This window comes from Macrotis lagotis, chromosome 3 (assembly GCF_037893015.1).
Source record: "Macrotis lagotis isolate mMagLag1 chromosome 3, bilby.v1.9.chrom.fasta, whole genome shotgun sequence".
Lineage (NCBI taxonomy): Eukaryota > Metazoa > Chordata > Mammalia > Peramelemorphia > Peramelidae > Macrotis > Macrotis lagotis.
In genome coordinates, this window is record NC_133660.1 from 17,945,453 (window position 1) to 17,970,499 (window position 25,047).

The 25,047-nt window shown below is 48.7% G+C and overlaps 1 protein-coding gene across 4 annotated transcripts in view; it reads right to left on the reverse strand.

Annotated features, from left to right (window-relative positions):
* The window catches only part of ASAH1 (N-acylsphingosine amidohydrolase 1), a 48,316-nt gene extending 29,204 nt beyond the window's left edge, over window positions 1-19,112 (reverse strand). For all 4 annotated transcript variants that reach the window (XR_012476828.1, XR_012476827.1, XR_012476826.1 and 1 more), the window contains exons 1-2: window positions 18,987-19,112; window positions 12,614-12,660 (exon numbers count right to left, since the gene is read on the reverse strand). Coding sequence is in view for 1 of the 4 variants with exons in the window: in XM_074228226.1 (XP_074084327.1) it covers window positions 12,614-12,660; window positions 18,987-19,073 (134 nt within the window). In the remaining 3 variants the exon portion in view is untranslated. The remainder of the gene's footprint in view (window positions 1-12,613; window positions 12,661-18,986) is intronic.
* Between the last annotated feature and the right edge of the window lie 5,935 nt (window positions 19,113-25,047).

Genomic DNA, 25,047 nt, shown 5'->3' on the forward strand with positions numbered 1-25,047 from the left:
GCTCCGCTATGACAGTATGGGGCCCAGACTGTGACCTGGATCTGAGTATGGGCAAAGCCACAGAATCCTGCCTCTGGGATAGCAAAGAGACCTCTACCACCCCAGAGTGAGTATGAAGCCCAGTCCAATGCACAGACCTAGCCCCCTGCAGCTCTTCTAGAGTACTTGAGTAATGGAAAGTAAGGGGGTCAGGGAGAATGCAGAGGTCTCTTTGCTATCCCTGAGGCATAACTCTGGTTTTGTTCACTGTCATATCCAGATTGCAGCCTGAGCCCAGTCCCAGGAAGAAGGGCAGAAGCATGAGAGAGTATACCTCCATAGCAGGTGGGGACCCTCCCCACAGCTCCAGGACAGGGGGAGAGAGCTTGTGGCCACCCACAGACCACAACACAGGTCAGGAGAGCAGGAAGAGCCTCTCATCAGACCTTGAAGGAATTGAGAACTTGCAGATCTCTGAAAACAGCTGCAAAAACCCTCAAAAGCTCAGGACAGTGCACTCTCTACCCTGGAAGTAGAGCCACATGAGTTATAGGCTGGGGAAATGAGCCAACAACAAAAGAAAAAATCCAACCACAGACAATTACTTTGACCTATGAAGGATCAAAACACACTTAGAAAATAACAAAGTAAAAACTAATGAATCCAAAGCCTCCGAGAAAAATATGAATTGGTCTCAGGCTGTGAAAGAGCTCAAAAAAGATTTTGAAAACCAAGTTAAGGGAGGTAGAGGAAAAAATTGGTTAGAGAAATGAGAGTGATGCAGAAATCATGAACACCAAATTAGCACCTTGGTGAAGGAGATACAGAAAAATATTGAAGAAAATACATCTTAAAAACCAGTTTGGATCAAATGGAAAAAGCAATCCAGAAAGAGTAGAATGCCTTAAAAAAGCAGAATTGACCAGGTGGAAAAGGAGATACAAAAGCTCTCTGGAGAAAATTTCTTAAAATGTAGAATGGAGCTAAGGAAATCTGACAACTTTGTGAGAAATCAAGAAACAATAAAACAAAACCAAAAGAATGAAAAACTAGAAGAAAATGGGAAATATCTCACTAGAAAAGCCACTGAGCTGAAAAACAGATCCAGAAGAGATAATTTAAAATTTCCTGGACTACCTGAAAGTCATGGCCAGAAAAAGAACCTAGACTTCATTTTTTCAAGAAATTCTCTAGGAAAACTGCCCTGAGATCCTAGAAGTAGAAGAAAAAAAGGAATGGAAAGAATTCACCAATCACTTCCTGAAAGAGATCCCAAAATGAAAACTCCCAGGACTATTATATCCAAATTTCAGAACTCCCAAGTCAAGCAGAAAATATCACTTTGTAGCCAGAAAGAAACAATTCAAACATTGTGGGGTTGTAGTAAGGATAGCACAAAATTTAGAAGCTTCTACATTAAGGGTTTGCAGCCCTTGGGAATATGAGATTCCAGAAGGCAAAAGAGCTTGGTTTACAACTAAGAATCAACTACTCAACAAAACTGAATATCCTCTTCCAGGGGAAAAGATAAGACACTCAATGAAACAGGAGACTTTCAAACTTTCCCATTGAAACAACCAGAGCTGAACAGGTCTGATCTCCAAGAACAAGACTCAGGCTACCTCCTTCTGATTCACAAGCCATCACCAACCTTCCTGTGCACCCCATATCACCCCTCTTCAACAGGAAGTAGCCACCAAAGTCTGGGCTAGCATCCTGATTCCCACAAAGTATCCATCCCCTTATCCTCTCTGACACCCCCATCCCTTTTGAAATCTCCATCACGTTGTGTTGTTAGAAACAGTAGCTGGAACCTCTCCAAGCTTGATTAGCCACACTCTATCCCATCAATGTCCAGGGGTGACAGGCTAATCAATCTCCCATAGCCTTTGCAGACAAGCAACTTTCCCTTGACCAGTACAAAAGCAGTGGCTCTCTCACCTAACTGACCCAGATCCCTAACTGATCCTAAAACCAAAAAATTAAAACAAAGGGTGAAATGTTACATCCAGGCCTGGGTTTCATCTTGCCCAGTTGAGCCTGGTTGAGTATTGTTTCCTCAGAAAACAAATCCTAACCTCCACAGAAACTCTACCCAACACCCAAACTCACCTTGGCAACCCCAAACAATTCACCTCCTCCATGAAGATCCCAAATGTCTCTCAAACCTTTGGTAAACCATAACATTCCTATTCCACACACCCTATAAAAAAGTGCCCCCCAAATACCTGCTGCTTGAAGTTATTCTGACCCAGCCCCCCCATTCTTTCCATTAATAAGTTCACTTTTGAACAGCTGACTTTGAGATATCTCAAGAGGGAGTTGATGTTATGGGACTGCAGGTCAAGAGAATGTATAGGATAGGATAGAACTGGTCTTCATTTGCAGAGATGTTAATTGAACTCTTGGGAGTGGTTCAGATCAACAAGAAAGATAGTACAGAATTAAAACCCAAGGTCAAGAGGATGAGGAAATGGCAAAGGAAACTGAGGAGAGTGGTCAGACAAGAAGAAGGCGTGAACTTAGAAAGTGAACTTAGAAAAGAGAAAGTATCCAGGAGGAGAAGGTGCTTGACACTGTCCAAGGCTGCAGTGTGGTCAAGATAAACATTGAAAAAGGTCATTAGATTTGGTGACTTGGGGGGGGGGGGCGGCTAGGTGGTACAGTGGATAGAGTACCGGCCCTGGAGTCAGGAGTACCTGAGTTCAAATCCGGCCTCAGACCTTGGGCAAGCCACTTAACCCCATTGCCTTGAAAAAAAGAAAGAAGGAAAAAAATTGGTGACTCAGAGATCACCTCTGAGGCCAGAAGTCAGACTGCAGGGTTGAGGAGAAGGAGCGGAGAGGAAGCAGAGGTCTGGATTATGAATGGCCTTCTTTACTTGTATATCCAGAGGGATGGTTGAATCAAATGATATTAAAGCACAGGAGGGACTTGAGGAAAAGAGTCCTACAGCCAGGAGAAGATAGACCAAAAGACAGAGTGGAGAAGGGATTGAATTCTTTATCTGAGAGTGGGGTGAAGAAGGCATCTGCAGGTAATCATATGAGGGGAGAAAGCTCTCTGGAGAATTCCCTCTATGTTTTAGTGCTATACTTAGAGGTCCTTAGCTAAGAGACTGGGGTAAAGATGAGCTCTGAGGACAGAGGAGGAGGTGGGGAGTGGATGATGGGTCAGTTAGGGACAGGTTCAAGCATGCCCCATGGAGGTTAGGGTGGACTTGGTCATCCTTGGTTCATTATTTTCTACAGCCTTGTTCAGCAACACATGAGCAGGACAGATGGTGGAAGAGATCCAAGTCTCAGATTGGGCAATGATAAGATGAGGAGACAATGGCCTTCAAAGGACAGGACGGATTCAAGCTGGTTCACCAAAGAGCCAAGATGGGGAAAGGAGAGGAGTATAAACTGTTCCAGGGTGAGTTCTGAGAGGTTGAGATGATGACAAAGACCAGGGTCTAGGGTCCAAAACAAGGAGAAAGATGGAATGATTAAAAAAAAATGCTCTGATGAAGCCATCATGTCCTATGCTCATGCTCCTTGCTTCCTGCAGGGATTTTTAACATTTCATATTTAGTTCCTGAGTATCACCCACTAATCTTCTCCCTCCTTGTCTCTCTTCTCCATTCCACCGAAACCTTCTCTGAGGCTTCTCCTCACCCTCTTAATTCTGAGATGCTGAGTTAGCTCAGGCTCCCAGATGGATGCTGCTGTGTTGCAAAATGGCATCTTGGTGAGGTGTTAATGACCCAGGGAATGGTGAAAGTCTATCAAAGTGTTTGTCAGCAATGCTAGCTATTTGTGCTTGCCAAGGGTAATGTTACATCTTGGTCAAGAGGGAGGATAAACCCTGGAGTTATCAAGCCCGTTACTTTGATCTAGGGTCAAGGCAAACACAGAAAGGTTTTTACCAATTAATGGTTGCCAATGGCCTCTACTACAGTTTGTTTAGAGTCTGTCAGACACAGATGACTCATTCTCCTCAAAGAATGCTCCCTTGAGAATGGTGATGTATATGTGTTCTGGGTTCAGCTTTACCAAAGGCCTTCTCTCCATGTTCAGTAGCGGTATGGAAGTGTCACCCCTGGGGTCCCTGGGATGGCCAAGGAGGTGCCAGCCACTGGTAGATCACACATCTCTTTGCTGCAAAGTAGGCTAAAGTACGTTTGAGCCAGAGCATCTTGGTGCACAAAGACCCTCAATCAAAGGTCAAGGAGTTAGCTACGGGGAGCAAGGACTCGCCCTTAAAACATAGAAGGATGCGTGATATCCCACAGCACCAATCAGCTGACTGCCCAAATAGACAGGACAGGTACTACTGTCTGAAACCACCTCAGAGCTCACCTGTTCTTTTAACCTCCTCACGGGTCAAGGGCAGTTCTTGCCCTCCTGAGGACATTCATTGTTCCTAACCACTCCTTAGGAGAACATGTTTCAAGTGATTTCCCCCCCCTCCTCACCATGTTCATCCAGTCTCTCTTGCCCATTTCTAGAGGTCAGTGGTAGAATCTGTGGCTAGAAGGAAAAAACAAACAAACAACCCATCACCACTGGTCCCTTTAAGACATAAGCCCTGACACCATTCCTTCACCCTTGATGAGAACCAACCCCACTCTCAAGTTTGGAAGGATCCAAGATACCCCTCCAGTCCAAGAATCTTCAGTGTTAGGGTCTCACAATTAATTCAACCAAGGCCTGGAAAAGATGTTATTATACTTCCTCCACAAGAGTCATCCAGTCTTGGGTTGGAGAGCCCTGAAGGGGGGCAGCCACTACCTCCTGAGCACTCCTTGGGATGCTCAAAGCCTGGCCAGGTAGGCCATCAAGGAAATGCTACCCGAACTAAGGCAGGAAATGAGAACCTAGGTTGGAAAGGGGAGTACCAGACATGGTGCCGTTTTCTCCTTGGTAGCAGTGGCCTCTGGCTCACTCCTAGATGTCTTGGGCCGTGGCTGTGGTTGTGGTCTGGAACTGACACAGGTCTCCTCCATGCAGAATGCTCTTTGGCCTCACTTCAACCTCATGGAACACTGGGTTCCTTCAGATCACGGTCATCTTCTGCACAAAGCCCCTGCTGCTTGTCGCTGGTCTCCCAATAATTCTCTTATCTTTTATTTAGGTCTTTCAGACCTGGGCTTGATTTCACTGGAACAAAGCTCTATCCACATGATATAGAACCTTCTCCTTGGGAAACTTTCCTGAGGAGATTTCATGGCAGGTCTTGAATTCGGGTCTCCCTGGCTCTGCATCTGGCTCTCCATCCCTGGATTGATTTGTGATTATATATGTTTACTCCTCTAATAGAATATAAGCTCCTTCTCCTGGCAGCATGGTATGGTGGAGAAAGCCCCTCCCCAGCACCTCAGATGGTTATTGCATGTGGGCCACGGACTTTCACTTGGGATCCAGAGGGCAGGGCTGGACCACTCCCTGCTAGCTTCAAATCTGCCTGGCCCTAACATCCCTCTGCCTACTCCTTCAGCCTGATGGAAATCAGACAGAAATCCAGCAAGTACTGAGTATCTTGCCCTTGAAAGAATCCATAGTTTGGGGGGCAGAGCCAAGATGGCAAGAGGAGAAGATCCTCTCTTAGGTGCTCTCTTTCTAATATTTCAAAACTTATAAAATAAGAACTCAACTAAATTTTCGAGACAGAACCCACAGAGGGATCCAGTAAGGCAATTCTCCAGTCCAAGGTAACCTGGAAAATAGTGGAAAGGCTCCGCTCCACAGGGTTAGAGGGACAGCCACCAGAGTGAAGGAACTTCAGCCTCCTGGAGGCAACCCCAGGGCGCTGGGAGCTGCGGCTCATGGCAGCGGGGGCAGTTTCCTGACCTACACCCCAGGGAGCATTGGGCACAACTTGGAAGATCAGCAGGGGACCTCTGCCAGAGCAAGTGTGTGAAGCTCAGCCCTCAGGGCACTCAGCAAGCAGCTTGGCCTGGCAGCACAGATGCAGGAACCGGAAGCAGGCGGAGTCCGAAAACAGGAGTCCCCAGGCAACAGAGCCTTGAGTACACAGCCTAGGGAGGGGAGTGAAGAAAGAGAGACTGCCAAGCTCTGTCCTTTGCCCCTGGAACAGGACTCTGGGGCTCTGACCACATTCAGATCCTGATCACAGCCTAGCCCCCCCCCAATAGAACAGCAGGTCCCCCCTCCCCTCAGCCCCATGGCAGAGGGGTGTGCTTGTGGTCATTCACAGACCAGGAGGAAAGACAGAACTTCACACATGGAGATCCTGGGGTGGGGGTTCCCAATAATATGCAAAAGCTCAGGAAGTACCCCCAAAACAGGCATAGGCTGGGGAAATGAGCAAACAGAGGAAAAAGAAGAACGCCATTGAAAAATATATTGTCTATGACTCCAAGAAGGATCAAAACACTCAATCTGAAAATGAGGAAGTACAAGCTCCTTCACCTAAAGACTGCAAGAAAAATGGAAATTGGACTCAGGCTATGACAGAGCTCAAAAAAGATTTTGAAAATCAAGTGAAGGAGATAGAAGAAAAATTGGGAAAAGAAATGCAGGAAAAACATGAAAATGAAGTCAGCAGCTTAGTCAGGGAGAGCCAAAAAAAAATGCTGAAGAAAATAACATGTTAAAAACCAGCATAGGTCAAATGGATAAAACAGTCCAAACAGTTATTGAGGAGAAGAATACTTTAAAAATCAGAACTGGTCAGATGGAGAGGGAGATAAGAAAACTCTCTGAGGAAAACAAGCCCTTCAGATGTAGAATGGTACTAATGGAAGCTGCTGACTTTACAAGAAATCAAGACAATACTTCAAAACCAAAAGAATGAAAAATTAGAAGAAAATGGGAAACATCTCATTGAAAAAAACAACTGATATGTAAAACAGATTTAGGAAAGATAATTTAAAAATTATTGGGATACCTGAAAGTCATGATCAGGAAAGGAGTCTTGACCTTATTTTTAAAGAATTTCTACAGGAAAATTGCCCTGATATCCTAGAAGCAGAAGGCAAAATAGAAATTGAGAGAATCCACTGATCTCCCCTGGAAAGAGAGTCAAAAAAAACAGCCCCCAGGAATATTATAGCCAAGTTCCAGAACTCCCAAGTCAAAGAGAAAATATTACAAGCAGCCAGAAGATCACAATTCAAATGTCATGGAGCTGCAGTCAGGATCACACAGGACTTAGCAGCAACTACCTTAAAAGCTCGTAGGGCTTGGAATATAATATTCTGGAAGGCAAAAGAGCTCAGAATGCAACTGAGAAGCAACTACCCAGCAAAACTGAATGTCCTCTTCCAGGGGAAAAAGATGGACTTTCAATGAACCAGGGGAATTTCAAACGTTCCTGTTGAAATGGCCAGCACTGAACAGAAGGTTTGATCTTCAAATACAGACTCAGGTGAAGCATAGAGTGTGGAGAAGGGGAAAATATGAGGGACTGAGATTGGATGGCCTGTCCGCGAGTATAGGGCTGGGTGGATGCTGGGCCTAAGGGGTGGTATGTGGGCTCATGGCCTCTTGGCCCCAGAGCTGGTGATCTGTCTGCTACGCCACTCAGCTACCCTATAGCAAATTTAAGAAGAGGGACAGAGTGAAAGGACAGAGAAAATATAGTGTATGGTAGTGGGGAAGTACAAATGGAGGGAGTTGCGATCAGCAATGGCAATGGTGGCAAAATATGGAAGTAGCTTTTGTGATGGACTTATCATAAAGAATGTGATCCATTGGGGCGGCTAGGTGGCATAGTGGATAAAGCACCGGCCTTGGAGTCAGGAGTACCTGGGTTCAAATCCAGTCTCAGACACTTAATAATTACCTAGCTGTTGTGGCCTTGGGCAAGCCACTTAACCCCATTTGCCTTGCCAAAAACCTAAAAAAAAAATGTGATCCACCCACAATGGAGCTGGAGGTATTGGAACACAGACTGAAGCACATTTTATTATTATTATTTTATTATTATTATTATTATTATTTAGGGGGTTGCAGGGCAAATGGGGCTGGGTGGCTTGCCTGGGGCCACAGAGCTGAGTGATTGTTGGGTGTCTGAGGTCGGATTTGGACTTGGGTGCTCCTAGCTCCAGGGTCAGTGCTCTGTCCACTGCACCACCTGGATGCCCCTACTATTATTATTATTTTATTTTATTTTGAGGGATATTTTTTGGTTTTTGCAGGGCAATGGGGTTGGGGTGGCTTGCCCAGGGTTGGGTATCTGGGGCCAGATTTGGGCTTGGATGCTCCTGGCTCCAGGGCTGGTGCTCCATCCACTGCACCACCTGGCTGCCATTATTATAATTATAATTATTATTATTATTTAAATTTTTTTCTCTTTCCTTTACTTTATTGCTCATGAAGGTCTCTCTCTCTCTCTCTCTCTCTCTCTCTCTCTCTATATATATATATATATATATATATATATATATATATATATATATATATTTTCTTTTTTAGGGTTTTTTTTGACAAGGCAAATGGGGTTAAACAGCTTGCCCAAGGCCACACATCTAGGTAATTATTAAGTGTCTGAGACCGGATTTGAACCCAGGTACTCCTGAATCCAAGGCTAGTGCTTTATCCACTATGCCACCTAGCCACCCCGAGGGTCTATATTTGGGGGGGGTATTATGTTTACTCTTAAACAAGGAATATTTTAGTAATGTATAAAAAACATCATTTGTACAAAAATAATAAATGAATAAATAATTTTTTTAAAAAAAGAACCATAGTTTGTACATCCAGAGAGTGGGTATGGGTCTGAGCCACAGAAGGAGAAGGAAGGCCAGAGAGGATCTGACCCTAAGTGAAGAGGGGCAAGAGGATCCAGCCCAACCCCAACCAGAGTGACTGCAGCCCCGCAGGACCAATGCAGAATGAATTCTTCACCACAGACAATGGCCAGCCCAGACAAACAAAAGGAGGACCCCATGGAGCTAAGCCCAAAGACACCCATACCCTCTTGAGGACCATAGATAGAGTTCCTTTTCCTCTTCCCAAATACATCATGTGGCTCCTGAACCTCCTGGTTTCTATTATTCCTTCCTTCCAAATGGAGAAGGCACCACCAGTTACTACTTCTTCCACAACTGCTGAAAGCCAGAGACACCAATGCACCCCTCCCAGGGAGGGCAGTTGCTGTCCACCAGAACAGGGATAAGCTCACTCCTTTGTTTTGGGTGGGCATCATGCCCAGCTGCCCAAGCTCTCTGTCCCCACCTCCTGTGATTCCCTTGAGCAGCTAGGTTCAAATACAAACCCCTCTGCTTGGCATGTGAGGCCTTACCAAGCTGGCTCCTGCCAACCTTTCCCAGCATTCTGATATATTCCTCCCTCTCTGTACTCACCCTGTATTCTGACCCTACTGGCCAACTTGCTCTTCTCCACATACAACATTCCATCTCCCATCTGTACACTTTTGTAGACAGTGCTCCCTACACCTGGCATGCACCCTGCCTCTCTGTTGATCTTCCTTCTGTCAAGGATCATCTTCTCCAGGAGACCTAGGCCCATTCCCCTAGGGCAAGGACCCTCTCTCTAGGTTTGGCTTTCTATGGCCATTGGACTGATTTTTCTGTGCAATTTTCCTCCAGAAAAATGTTAACTCCATGAGGGCTGGCATTGTTTGGGGGTCTGGGCATCTCCATCCTCTTCACTCAGTGCTTCTGATCTACTTCCAATAGGCTCATCTCCCTAATTTTTACTTTTGCTGTCATTGTTATATTCCTAATATTAAAAGAGGATTCCTTTGACCCTCCCCCTTCTCAATCTCTAGAGCTGCAGTGGCCTGTTGCCCCATAGCCTCCACCCTCTGCATTCTGAGATCGGCCCCACCCCCAGGAGCAGAGCTCAATCTCCTAGCTCCAACGTACAATGGCTTTTTTTTCTGATGTCTGCAGCTTTTGAAAGAGTCAATCCTTGCGACTTGACTTGAGTTAGCACACTTGTCTTATCTTCTATATCTCCACCGCTCCTGTATCAGTTTCTTACCCTCTTCTCCACCCCTTAATTTGTCCAGCATCTATTTCAAAGGCTAATGTCTGTAGCTTTAAAACCAGGTGGAATGCTGTGGAATGGGCAGTTTTAATTGTCCCTCTGGAAAGATTTGTGCGGTGGCTTGAGAAAAACTTGTCAAAGTTAGAGAAGACAGGGAAAAAAAAGAAAAGAGAGGACCTTCTTTCTTGATTAGAACTGTTCTACTTAACCTTTATTTCCAAAAGAGGATGAAGAGAATTTTTACAAGACTTTCACTGTTATCCTAAATGAAAAAAACAAGAATCTGAGGTACCTCTGCTTGTGGACATCTCACAATCGTTTATGAGAAAATATCTAAACACAGCCCTTGTCTTACCCTTAAATTCAGGAGTAATGAAAATGAATGGGGTTGATGAACTGCTAAAGCAGCAGCTTAACCCTAGAGGGGAGATACCAGTGATGCAGGCACCTTTGTTACCCATGGGGATCATCCTTAAAGTCCTGTTAAGAGGATTGGTTCCTAAGGAGGGCTCAAGAAGAAGCCAAAGAAGCAGAAAAGACCAGAAAGGAGCTGGGCCTAGGGGATGAACCAGGCGATCTAAAAAAGCACTTATCCAGAGAAGACAAAAGGATTGGGGAAAAGAAATGGACAGTTTTCCGGCCTAGATGGAAGCAAAGTATTGCAACTCTTCCAAAAAGGGAAAAAAACAACTGCCAAGAAAGGAAAAAAATAATGAAAGCAATACTTTTGTTTCTTCAGTGGGCCTTCTATTTAATTGGTACTTCCTCACCTACTGGATAAAATTACTAAATCTTTATTATTGAGAAAAATGGGTCCCTTCTAGCCTAGATCACCCAGACCTAGACTACTTGTGAGTAATTTATTTAGCAATTGCCCCAGTCCATTTTCATGTTATATGGATCTGCTCCAAAGTGTTTACTGGCAGGTACCTATTGTTTCTATGAAATATTCCTCCTGGGAGAATTTCATTTTCAGAGAATATATATTGCCATGGATCTTACACAAAAGGAATTCTAGACTAATTCTATCAAGACAAGATAGAGACTTCTATCAGAGTTCACTTGACAGGTAATAATGCTATTGATGAGGGAATTAATTTTTTTTTTTTTAGTTTTTGCAAAGCAATGGGGTTAAGTGGCTTGCCCAAGGCCACACAGCTTAGGTAATTAGTAAGTGTCTGAAGTTGAATTTGAACTCAGGTCCTCCTGACTCCAGGGCAGGTGCTCTATCCACTGTGCCACCCAGCTGCCCAGGAAATTAAATTCTTAAAGCAACCAGTGAACAGCTTTGTTCTAAATTGTTTCCTTGCCAAGGTTGTTTTCATTTATTTATAGTGAACAAAATTTGTTTTATACTTTGCTGACACATATTTCAAGAATTTTGTAAAAAAAACGCTTAATAAACTAGTAAAATATTAAAAAAAAAGAGGATTGGTTCCTAAGACTATCCTTGGTCTTCTTGTCACACCTCTCTACACTCTCCCTTTGCAATCTCCTTCATTCCCCAAACTTCACCTCATGGGAGCAAAGGAGGAGAAAACTAAGGGACAAACTGCCTCTGTCCGGTGCCTCATCTGCCTCAGGGCATCTCCACCTGGATGGTTCATTCCCTGCTGAACTTGGTCCCTACCTTCTGGAGCCTAGGGTCTCTTGCCCCAAACCAAGTCTCCCCTAGCACTGTCTAGGGCTCTTCTTCTCATATAACAACCATGTTTAGAAGCCAGGTATGATCTCTGCCTCTCTCCTCCCTTCTCAGTTCAAGTCTATCTGGACCCAGGGTTGGTGTCTGCCCCTTTCTCTCTGCATCCAGTCAGCAGCCTTGTGCAAGCATGAGAGACAGCCCTTCTCCTCTGCTCTCCCCCCCACCCCACCCCCCGTCAGTCTATAAAATTTATTGATGCTTGCCAGGCCCTGAACTAAGTGGTCCCATCCTCTTCTTCATACATTAACGGGACACTTTTCCCTTCCCCTTACCTCTCACACCTGACTCTTCCTCCCCTCCCCTTCTCAGGGGTTCGTTGCCAGGGTTGGGCCAGCTCTTGGGTAACCCAGAAGGCCTGGCATGAGAGCTACCTAAGGGGACTGACTCCCTGTGCATAGTAGCCAGCCTGTTCCCTACCACAGTCCCTGGAGCAGGGTTTGCCATCAGCTCTAGCCAGGGTTTCCTGAGGGCTAAGGGCAGGTCAAGTGGTATGCAGGAGAGGAAGGACATCCTGCTGGGAGCAGGGAGAAATGAGGCTCCTAAAGCTGAGTGGGCCTCCAGGGAGGGAGACCAGGACCTGCCACCCACTGACTATGGATGGCCCTCTTCTAGCCTGCAAGCTTCCCTGGCTGGGGATCCTGCCCCTCATGGGTCTGGGTGACATTCTGGGTTCATGTTCTAGAGTGGGGGGAAGGGCTCTAACCCTCACGGCAGGGACAGGGAACCAGGCCTTCCTTCCCTAAGATCTCTGAGGTATATGGTGAAGGACAGGATCACAGGATCAGATTCTGAACCTGAAATGGACCTCAGAACCCTAGAGTCCAATTCCCTTGGTTTACAGAGGAGAAAATCAAGGCAAAGAGTGGTCCCCAGTTCAGAAGGCGTCCTTCTGACTCCAAGTCCTGTTCCCTATGCCCGAGTCACAAGGGAGGAAACCACACACAAACCAAGAGAGCATTGCTCAACTCACGTGGGTCCAGAAGGAGGGTAGGTAGATTTTTTGCAGTCTTCTGTCCACTGTAAAAAAAAAAAAAAAAAAAGACACTGTTTGAGAACAGACCCTCCCTGGCTCCTTGACCAGATCACAAGCCAACCCTTGTTAGAATGTGGGGTGTCTGATGCTGAGACAAGCAGAACCAGAAAAACACAGAAAAACACCCCCTAACAGCACCATGGGGGTGATGATAAATCTTGATGAACACGCTCATTCCATCAGTGCAACAATCTGGGATTATTTGGGGCTGTCTGCAATGGAGAATACCATCTGTATCCCGATAGAGAACCATGGCGTTTGAACAAAGTTCAAAGACTATTCCCTTTAATTTAGGAAAAAACCCGATATCTTATTGCCTGATCTTGTTATCTCTTATACTTTATATTTCTTCCTTAAGGATATGATTTCTCTCTCATTGCACTCAACTTGGATTAATGTACAACATGGAAACAATGTAGGGACTGACAAATTACCTTCTGTGGGGGTGGAGGGAAGTGAGATTAGGGGAAAATTGTAAAACTCAAAAATAAAATCTTTAATTTAAAAAAAAAGAATGTGGGGTGTCAGAAAGACCTGAATTCAAATCTCACCTCCCTGTCTAGCCGTCTTGACCTGGGCAAGTCATTGAACTGCTACCTGCAAAATGAGGCTACTCATAATACCTCCCTGCCTAGGGTGCAGTGAGGGTCATGGGAGAGAGCTGAGGAAAAGCATCATTGTTCCATCATTATTATATTGCAGCTCAATGGTGCAGTGGATAAAGCACCAGGCCTAGGGTCAGGAAGACTTCTCTTCCCAGGTTCAACTCTGGGCTTGTTGACTAGCAGTTTCCCAGTGATCTCTGGCTTATTTGGGTAGCAGCAGTAAGGAGCCTTGGGGGGGGGGGGCAGTGAGGTGGCATACTAGCCCTGAGTTCAAATCCAGCCTCAGAACCTACTAGCTGGATGGGCACATCGCTGAATTCTGTGTGCCTCAGTTTCCTCATCTGGCAATCAAGCTGGAAAAGAAAATGTCCAACCACTCTAGTATCTCTGCCAAGAAAACCCCAAATGGAGGTAAAGAGTTAGAAGTAATGGAAATGACTGAGCGACAACAAAGTAAGGACCCTGAAAACTTGCCCTCTTGCCCCAGCCATATCTATGGAGCACACGTATGACAACCACCTCTCTGGACAAGTCACTTCACTCTGTCTGCCTCAGTTTCCTCATCGGCCAAATGAACTGGAGAAGGAAATGGCACAAACGACTCCAGTATCTCTGCCAAGAAAACCCCAAATGAGGTCAGGAAGAGTTGGACCCAACTGAAAACACATTATTTCAGAGACTTAAGGGGCTGTATCAATGAAATACCAGATGTCAGAGCATCCCCTCCCCACCTCCCCGGCTGGGCTGAAGCAACCCTGAAATACAATGGCCAGTTCCAGGAAAAACCAAGACGCACCATTCAGCATGGCTTGGTTTCTTACTGGCTCTATTGCTGTTGGACCCACATTTATTGGTCAAGAGAAGTCTCCCAGGATGAGGTTCCCTCTCCCTCTTGGGAGACCTGAATGCCACAGCCAGGGGGTCAGAACAGCTCTCCCTGGACCTGGAGTAGAGGCTAGCTCTCCCAAGCCAAGCCCTTTTAATCTTTCTAACTGGACTGAGTTGGGGAGCCCAGTTCCTTCAATCACTTCCCCAGTTCCAGCAGGCTGTGGTAGCCTGGGGACAAGGAGTTAGAGTCAACTCTTGATTCCTAGACTAGATTTTCTCTTAGACCTCTTTTGACCGAGAATTCTCAAAATCTTCCCATGAGGAAGTACCTCTCTGCTCTGCCAGAGGCCCCCAACCATCACCAAGTATGGCAAAGTCCAGATGGCTCCAAGCAGTGTTAGCCCCATTTCACAGATGAGAAAACTGAGACAGGGTCTGCTCTGGATTCAAACCCCCCAGGTCCCTTCTCACTCAGAATGAGACCTGTAAGGAGGCGGCTTGTAGCATCCACAGCATGCCAATGCAGGGACTCTCGGAAGACACCTGGGGATTTCAGAGGCCTTGGTCTGCAGATCTCAGTTGGTGCTCTAGCTCACAATTGGTACCACCGGCACATCCTGCTGGGGTCTGACCTTACCCCTCTATGAACTGGGGAGCAGGATGGCTTCCCCATGGAACCCTTCCTCTGGGTGTGCACAGGGGATGATGCCCTACCGCAGTGCTGCTCAAAGGACGATTTGAGGCCTGCTCCTCACTGCCTAGGGGCCTTTGAACAATCGGCCTTGCTTCATAGGGCTTCAGTTTCCTCACCTGTAAAGTGGTAGGGGGTAGACCAGGTGGAAGCATCCTCCAGCTCTGAGTCTATTATTCCAGAGAGGCAGTGAGGTGATGTGCCCAAAGTTATCATATGTATGCTCCATAGATATGGCTGGGGCAAGAGGACAAGTTTTCAGGGTCCTTACTTAGTTGTCACAGTCATTACTTTCAACTCTTTTTACCTCCATTTGGGGTTTTCTTGGCAGAGATGCTAGAGCGGTTGGCCATTTTCTTCTCCAGCTTGTTTGACAGATGAGGAAACTGAGGCAAACAGGGTTTAGTGACCTGCCTAGGATCACACAGCTAGGAAGTGTCTGAGGCTGGATTTGAACTCAGGTCCTCCTGACTCCAGGGCCAGTGTGCCACTTTGCTACCCCAAGGCTCCTCACTGCTGCTGCCCAAATAAGCCGGAGACCACTGGGAAACTGGCAGTTGTTAAGCCCACAGACAACAGGTATGTGTACACACACACACACACACACACACACACACACACACACACCTAGAAGCCTCTAATGGGGTATGTGTCATATAGAAAGTGAAAGTCAAACACACACATCTACATAGGCCAGCTCCTCTTCCAGAGGAGGGGCCTGGTCTGCAGGGGGAGAAGGGAGACAGAGGAGGCAGCAGCACTTGTTCAAACAGAAAGGGCTCCCTGGGGAAGAAGGGTTTCTGAACTGAGCCTCGGCCCAGGCCCAAACCCAAAGTTTTGATCCCCAGGAAATGCCCTGCCGTGGGCTCCCACTATCCAGGTTATGTGGAGTGCCAGGCCTAGAGGCAGGAGGACTTGCCTCCCCAAGTTCAAATCTGGCCTCAGGCTCTCACTAGCTGTGTGATCCTTGGCAAGTCACTTCACCCTGTTTGTCTCAGTTTCCTCATCTGTCAAATGAGCTGGAGAACGAAATATTAATTATCACACCCCTCTAGTATCTCGTCCTGGAAGACCCCACAGAGAGTCATGAATAGTCGGACAAGACTGAACAACAAACCACGATAACATCTGGATCAAATCCATCTTATCTTTCACCTTGGAGCCAAGATTTCTTTCCTGAGGGCTCAAAAGAAGCTGACTCTAAATGAGATGAAAGAATGATGTCCTCAAATGAGAAAGCTGGAGCTCCCAGAAAAGAAATGCCCTCCCTAGGGTCACCAAAGCAGGATGCCAACAGCCAGGTGTCCTGCCCCCCCCCCCACACACACACACCAGAGTACCTAGGGCCACACGACACCCTCACACAAGTCACTGACAGAGAACACTCCAGAAGGGCTAGAGTCAGCTCCATCACAGAGGTATCTGGTACCAAAAGTCTGCCTCCTAAGCACCCTCCCTTGGGTAAAGTGGCCAATTCCCCCCTTTCCCTCAGACCCATGTCCTCTAGGAGCAAGCTCATCAACATCCTTCCCTTTCCCCTAAGGAATCCTCAGCCCACTCCCCCTGCTCCTGTGGATACCCCTTCCTTCTCCAGCCACCTCCAGCAGGAGGGCTGCTACTGTTCTCCACTCCCAGGAAGGACTGGCTCACTCCCTGCTTCCTTCCCTCTGTCCCAACCCCCTCCCTAATAGGAAGTCTGGTGATTTCCACATCCACACTGGCCGCCCTTCTAAACCACGGTCTCTCAGTTCCTCAATTCCAGAGACATTTGTTTGTCTCCTCCTCCAACCCTCTGCCCCAGGATCCTCAATGTGCTCCTGCAAGACTTTGGGCTGAGATGCACCTCCCAACCATGATCTACCTCTTGGTCTTCCCTCAGTGGTACCCCACGTTCCATGCCACCCTGCCCATAGGCACAGAGGGAAAGACAGCTAATTCAACTTAATACCAAATGCCCACTGGGTAAAAGGCAGACTGAGCCAGTTGGAGCAGGAACTACAGTTGTCAATGTGGCATCTCAATTAGTTGCCATAATAAGAGCTTTATGCACAGGAAGGGATCTCCAAACTGCCCAACGAACCTGCAGTCAGGCTTTACCTGGCCAAGTGCACCTAAGATTGGAAGGGTCGTTCTGCACCTGCCAAGCAGGTAGCCAGCAAGGCCTGGCCAGGACCCCAGAGACACAGCCTGTTAGAAGGGGAAGGACTGGTATTGGGGAGAGGCCTTGGGTGGAGGAAGGGCAGAGGGAGGGGTCAGAGTCCAGCAGAGAAGAAGGAAGCATTTCAGAAGGGCCTCGTGAGCCACTGACCCGTGACCCCAAGCTGAGCACAGAAGGAGTTGGCTCAGCCTGGCAGCCCTGCCTGACCTCAGGGAAGGACTTTTACTACCCTCAGCCTCAATTCCTCATCCAGGAAACTAAGAGCAATTACAAGTTCCTTGGGACAGCAAGGTGGCTCCAGGAATGCAGAAGCCGGCCTTGGGGCAGGAAGGCTCTCTTCCTGAGGTCAAACCTGGCCTCAGACATTTCCTAGCTGGGTGAGCCCAGCTTGGGATGTTTTCCAGAAATCTAGCCCTGCTGAAGACCAAGGACTGACAAGAGAGAACACAAGGGCTCTCCATACATCTTAGAAGTAAGATGTAAGAAAATGAGAAGGGGCAGCTAGTGGATAGAGCACCGTCCCTGGATTCAGGAGGACCTGATTTCAAATCTGGCCTCAGACACTTAATCATTACCTAGCTGCGTGGCCTTGGGCAAGCCACTTAACCCTATTGCCCAGTAAAAACAAAAATAAATGAGAAAAATGCTCTTAAGACAATTTTGCCAAGGGTCCCTGAAGGGGAGCACCCACACCAGTGCTTTATGGATTTGATAAGAAGCAATGAGTGGAGAAGGCTCTGAGCCTCTCCTCTTGGTGACCCGGCAGGCAGCAGGTACCTGAGAACAGTCTGGTTTTCTGTTCTCTGGCCAAGCTGCGGGCCGGCCTCTGGGTGCCCTTCCCCCAAGGTGACAGGCACCCAAGAACAAACAAGATCAGAGGGGGCTTCTCTCAAGGCCCAGCTCCAGCTCCTCTAGCAGGCCTTTCTGCCTGGATCCACCCACCCCCAGATATCTTCTTCCCCTTTCTCCAAATTGTGTTTACTTATATGTGAATAGGCTGTTTCTAATTCAAAAGGGGGAAAAAGGGAAAAGGAGGGTAAGGACTGCTCCCGGTGTCTTCATCTTTAGTGCTGGAAACCTGCTCCGGCCAGGCTGGAGGCTACAGAGCTCCAACGGGCCTAGGCCGGCCAGCCGACATCAGTCTGGGGGTTGGCACTACCGCTGGGTCTCCCTGGACAGAGAGGGGTCGCTTGTGCCCCGGCGGTAGGCGCGTCCCATGGGGGCCGGTGTTCCACCCGCTCTCAACGGGGCATCACTGCTGCCCCAGAAGCTGTCCTAGAGCCGGGACAGGCGGGTCTAGCTAGGCCTGGTTTGGGGCGGGATTCAGGTCTGACCCCGTACAGGGGATAATACGGGACAGCCACGGGGCCCCGAGAATAAAGGCCAGGACGCGGGAGCCCCGGCATCTGGGGACGGCCCTCCGCCTGGGGCCGCGGCTCGGCTCCTCCTGCTCGGCCTCCCTGGCTCCTCCCAAGGGCTCGGGGCGTCGGCTGCCGGCCTGGGGGCGCCAGTGCCGCCCGCCTCTGGTGGAGGCCCCGGGGTGACGGGCCCGGGCGGCCGGAGGCCTCGCCCCCAGCTGCCGGCCGGGCATCCATCCGCGTCTCCGGGGTGCCGGGGCCCCGGGGCACACAGGGTCCGCCCCGGGACAAGCCCCTCCGGTCCCGCCTGGGCCCGGCCGCGGCTGGGCCGGGAGGAGGGGGCGGCCCTCGGGACTCGGGCAAAGCCGGGCCGGCCGGCGGGGCCAGGGTGCGGCGGGGGTCCGGGAGGGCGCCTCGCTCATGCGTGCGCAGACACACAGACACACACACACAGACGCAGACACAGAGACAGACACAGACACAGACACAGACACACACACACAGACACACTCACACACAGACGCTGACACACAGACAGACACACACACAGACACACTCACTCACAGACGCAGACACACAGACACGCACGCGCACTGCCGGGCCCCGCGGCTCCTCTGCCCCCCGCGCCCCGGCGGCGTCCCCGCCCCCCGCCCGGCCCCGCGGGCCTCACCGGCGGCGCTTGCTGGGCCCGCGCGCAGGCCGTGGCCAAGGCGGCCGCCGCGGCGAGCACGCAGGAGAGGCGCTCGGAGAGGCGCATGCCGTCCGCCGCCGCCCGTGGCTCCTCGCCGTCCCGGCCGGCCCCACGCGCCCCGCTGCGGGCCTTGGCGGCGGCCCCGCCCCGCCTCGGGCCCCGCCCCGGACCGCACCACGCGGGAGAGGCGGGGCCCGCCAGCAGGCGCCCCCCCCCCGCGCCCCGGCGGCCGCCCGGCGCCAAGACGCACCCCTCCCCCGCCGTCCCTGGGAAAGTGGTACGGTCCGCGCCCGCCGCCCGGGCCCACCGCGGGGGGGCGGGGCCAGGGAGGGGCCGCCAAGCCATTGGCCCACCGGGGCCCGCCTCGGCCCCGCCCCCCGAAGGAGGGCGGGAGAGGGCAGCGGGAGAAGCCGCCCGGTCCGGGCGCAGCGCCCAGAGCCCCGCCCGCGCCGGGCAGCTGGGGGGTGAGAGAGGAGAGAGACAGGGACACACAGGGGTGACGAGCCATGGGGGGCCTGGCAGAGGCAGAGGCGACGTGCCCCGCCCCGGCCCGCCTCAGCCCCCGCGTGCCGGCCTCCACGCCTCATCCCGCCTGCTTTTGTTGAACCCTCCGTGGGATCCCAAATGGCGCTGGGCGCTCCTCTTACACGGTTCCGAGACCCGTGATGGGGCGCGAGGGAGCTGGTGGGATGCGAAAAGAGCCGGGGAGAGCCACGCCAAGGTCTCAGCCCACTGAGCTTTCCTGTGCCAACAGCTCTAAACAGACCCCCCCCCCCCCAGGAAAGGCAGCAGAGAGAAGCTGGGCCAGTGGTGTCAGAGAATGGCCTTGGGTATCTCCTGTGCTCGGGGTCAGGAACGACCAGCTCTCCCTCGCAAAGACTCAAAACCACTGGTGCTCACCAGCCTCCGGGCTGGGCACATTGAGCAAGAGAAAAGAGGAGGAACAGGGGAGGGGAAGGCCAAGGGCAAGAGTCCAGGGATGGCTGAATGAACTTGGAAGAAGGCCAAAATGGCCTTGTAGTCAGCTTGGACAAGAGGGAACTTGGAAGAGTGGAAAACAAATGAATGGAGGGAAGGAGAAACCTTAGGCCTGGCACTCAACTTTGGGATTCTTTCAGCAAAGCTCCCAGTGTTCATTTATGGTCCCCAAAGCTTCTGGGGGTTTCTGATTGGCTTTTTTCCCAGAACCAAATTTTACCCTCAGATATGTCTTTCCACCCCCTCTGAATGTGTTGGGGAGGGCAGGTTCTTAGCTTTCCATAGCTGCAGTGCCTTGCTTCCCATACCAAGGAATTCTGACCTCAGATTTTTCAAACTTGTTCCAAGGCCAGAATTCCTCTGCCACTTAAGAGCCTTTGAAGCACTGGGTCATGATGGGCATCTCCTGGTGTTGTTCCCTGGTAAAAGAAGGATGCCCAACTAGTTCTGAGGCTCTTGGCCAAAGGTCCCAGAATCAGCGAAGGTAAGCTACGGTCACAGACACTGGAATTAGGGACTGATAGAAGGACTTTACATTCAGACGCTGATTTCCATAAAGGTTTACCTGGTGTTTTCTTCCTTCTGCCATGCTGACTGACACACCTTAGGATGATTACCCTAAACTTGTGGCTTTCAAAAAATCTTGAGTAGGTTTTCTCATATATCTATTACTGACTGTCCTGGAAATGTCCTAGAAGCCAGGAGAAGGGAAGAAGACTTCGGAATCCAGCCAGGCCAGGCCAGGCCAGGCCAGGATGTGGCTGCAGAAGAGTGACCTATTTCAGAAAACATAGTATTGGGATGAACAACCATCCCAGTGGAAAAGGCTGTTTAGAGGTGGCCCGCACATGAAGGTAAGTTGCTCACTTGAGTAATCAGTTTGTTCAACAAGAAAATCAGCTTTAAGTTATCAAAATATCTATCAAAATAGCTGAAGTTCTTGACTGACTGACTGGCGACCTCCCTACCAGCACCCACGCGGAATCCCTGAGTCAGAAGGGGAAGGAGCAATGCCACCAAGCAAGCAGCCGTGCTGACCATCAACTCATTTTCTGTTTCCTTTTCCTTTTTATTTTCAATTCCAAAATCTCTCCTTCCCTCCCCCCTTTTTTTTTTCAGCCATTGAGAAGACATGAAAAATGCAATCCATTATACATGGGAAGTCATGCAAAACATCGCCTCATTACATTGGCTCATTTTCTATAGCAGGTGTGTCTCGGTTTCTTAAAAGACCATATACAAAAGTCAGGCAAATTAGAAGATAAATATTCAGTCCATGTAATGAGTCTTCAGTTTAGAGAAGGAGGAGTCATAAGTCTCTTTAATTAACACATACTCACACTCACACACTCACAGATACATATACAAATCAGTAACAAAATTGACCTCTGGTACATTCAAACAAGGAAAAGTTAACAATTTGACTTGCAGACTTTTCAGGACTGAATTTATTAATAAATAAATAAATTTATTAAATTCTCAGGGAAGTTCTAATAGGGAGACACAGAAAAGGTGATGGTTGCCAGAAGGGAAGGTTCCTATGCCTAAAGGGCAACAAAGATGTTCATACCCTTTGATCCAGCAATACCACTACTGGGTCTATACCCTGAAGAGATGATGAAAAAGGGTAAAAACATCACTTGTACAAAAATATTCACAGCAGCCCTGTTTGTGGTAGCAAAGAACTGGAAATCAAGTAAATGTCCTTCAACTGGGGAATGGCTTAACAAACTGTGGTATATGTATGTCATGGAACACTATTGTTCTATCAGAAACCAGGAGGGATGGGAATTCAGGGAAGCCTGGAGGGATTTGCATGAACTGATGCTGAGCGAGATGAGCAGAACCAGAAGAACATCGTACACCCTAACATGGGGGTGATGTTCAACCCTAATGGACTTGCTCATTCCATCATGGCCACAATCAGGGACAATTTGGGGCTGTCTGCAATGGAGAATCCCATCTGTATCCAGAGAAAGAGCCATGGAGTTTGAACAAAGACCAAGGATTATTCCCCTTAATTTAGGGGGGAAAACTGATATCTTATTGTCTGATCTTGCTATCTCTTATACTTTATGTTTCTTCCTTAAGAATATGATTTCTCTCTCATCACACTCAATTTGGATCAATGTACAACATGGAAACAATGCAAAGACAAACTACTTTCTGTGGGGGGTGAGGGGAAGGAAGTAAGATTGGGGGGGGATTGTAAAAGTCAAAATAAATAAAATCTTTAAAAAAAAAGAAGGGAAGGTTCCCTGAATCTTGGGGTGCAGGGACAAAGTAGCTCTTCTTTCATGACATTTCCCCAGGACTGGTGGCCAGTACTTTCTTTTCTGGGTCTTCAGCACCTGTAACTGTAGCCTCTGGAGGAGGGACTGGACAGCGTATGAGAGAATTACCTTCAGCAGAGCCCACATCAGTTCTTTCAAACAAGTTTTCCCCATCAGGGTCCTCAGGGAGGACAGATGAGACAGGGAGAACAGGGTACCCAGGAGAAAACAATGGCTTTGTCCCATGAGAGGCCATGCTCTGGGGCAGAAATCTCCAGGGTGGGACTCGTAGAGGACTCTCCCCCAAACATACACAATAGAGCCAAAGAGAATTAAATTTTCCGCAGACAAGAGAGTCTGAACACTACTGACCCTTTCAAGAATCCATCCTTCTGGGTTTGCTATAGCCCCCTTTAACTTCCTTCCTTGGGGCAGAAGTCTGGATGAATTGGGTTTGACTCTTGGCCTGGATGTGAACACAGCCCTAATCAGACCCATGATCCCAGCTGGTATGGGCCAGTCCCAGCCCATGGGGCAGCCTCTTCTGAACCTCCCTTTCCTTGGTGATTTCCTGCCCCTGAGCCCAGAAGGCTCCTGGCCACCATTTAGTCCTGGCCCAACACTTCATGGTCCCATTTTCCAGATGCAATCTCAGTTTATTAATTTGTTCCAGGGCAGGGTTATTGGCCATCAATCAAAAACTGTTCTTTATACACCCAAGGGAACAAAGGCATAGTCTGTGAGAAAATGAAGAAACTCATGTAACTACTTCAAAAATCTTTCAACATCTCCAGCTTACTTCAGGCTTTAATCCAATGTTAGAAGCTCATCAAAAATAGACAGCGGAACTGTAAAAACAGCATTGAGTTCAGAAGTCACCTTGATACTCCCTACCTGGATGACTTTGAGCCAATCCCTGAAGCTCCCCGAAAAATCCCTCTGAGGCACCTTCCAGCTCTATATCTGGGATGCTGGGTCCTTTCCATGGTCCAAGGAAGATTCCCTGCCTTCATCCCATCATAAGTGGGGACCCCAACCTTCTCACTCTAGAGGTAGGCTGGTTGAATGGCTAATCTGGAAATGTTTTGTCTGAGTTCACGTGTACATTAGCTTGCCTTTCTGAGGAGGGATAGGGGAGGGAAGGAGGGAGAGAATATGGAATTTGACATTTAAAAAATATTTTTTCCAATTGCATGCAAAAGCCTGTTTTAATGTTCTTTTTGAAAATTGAATTCCACAGTTGCTTCCTCCTCTTTCCCCTCCTTAGAAGGCAGGTCATTTGATACAGATCAGACATGTGCAGTCCTGCAATACCTATTTCCATATTCACCATATTGCAAAAAAAAAAAAAAAAAAACAGACAGACAAAAAAATGAAAAGAAAAGAAAACAACCCAGCCCTAGGACATTAAGGTAATGGAAAAGTCTGCTTCGATCGGTGGTCAGACTCCAGTGGGTCTCCCTCTGGAAGTGGCCAGCACACTTCATCATGAGTCCTTTGGAGTTATCTTGGATCTCTGTGCTGCTGAGAAGGGCAAGTTTTTTGCAGTTGATCGTCATACAATATCGATGTGACTGTGCAGTGCTCTCCCAGTGGAACTCAACATTGAAAACGTTTAGAAATGTGATTGGGGAGGAAAGAATGAAATAATTTTTATTTTAAAAAAAGGAGTCGGATGGTTGACTCAGAGGGGGAGATGAGGGGAGGGTGGGTCTTTCCCTATGAAGAAGGATTCCACCCTTGACCGATCTACACATCAGTGCCCACCAACCAGGCTGATGCTGGACCTGATTCCTTCGACTTTTAAGAAGGAAGAGGGAGAGTTCAAAATTGGCTTGGCTGGGCAAGCCTCTGGATGGTAGACAGAGGCCCCAGGGCCTGGAGAGGGAAGGACAGAAAATGTGATTATGCTTCTGATAAAGCTCCTTGACTTTTGGCTTGGCTTTCCTTTTTTATTTACATAAGATAAAGCCTTGGGTGGAAGGCTGTAATAAAAGGATTTGTGGTCCAAAAGTGCAGGACAAGAAGAGAAATGATGTGGGAAGGTAGAAAATCAGTGGCCCCCAGATTATCCCCAGTGCAGGCCCAAAGAGAATACCCCAGGGAAAGGAGCCTGGGGGTGATGTCTCCATCCAAATGGAACTCTCCTAGGAAGGACCCAGGAGTGCCGGCCTCCCCATGACCTGGTTGTCCAAGGAGGGAAGCCCTACGAGTCCCACCCTGGAGATTTCTGCCCCAGAGCATGGCCTCTCATGGGACAAAGCCATTGTTTTCTCCTGGGTACCCCGTCTGTTCTCCCTGTCTCATCACTGATCTGAGCCACGGGGGAAGAAGACTGCCCCCATAGCTGAGAGTCCAGGGTCAAAGACCTCCCACCAGTTCACCCCCTGGGCCTCAGGTTCCTTAGATGTCATGGGAGGGGGCTGGCCTGGGGGGGGCTCCCACATCTTGTCCAGCTCCAGATCTCTGGTTCCTCTTTCTGCTCTTGTCAGTGAAAGAACTTTGGAAAGGCAACTAACTGGGGGCCAAGGGCAAGAGCCAAGTCACAACCTTGTATGAGATGGGATCCATGGGATCTGGACAGCTTTCTGGAGGATCTGCTGGGTTTGGGAGTCAGGAGAGACCCCATACCGGCTCTCCAGCTTACTCCTGGTGGGGTGGGATAGGGGTGTTTGGGGGGCAGTGTACAAGCTGTTTTTCCTGATAGAATGTCAGCTTTGAGAGAACAGGGCACCTAGTATCTGTGGTGCCTCCCATGGATCCTGGGACACACAATGCTCCTTGGTTGT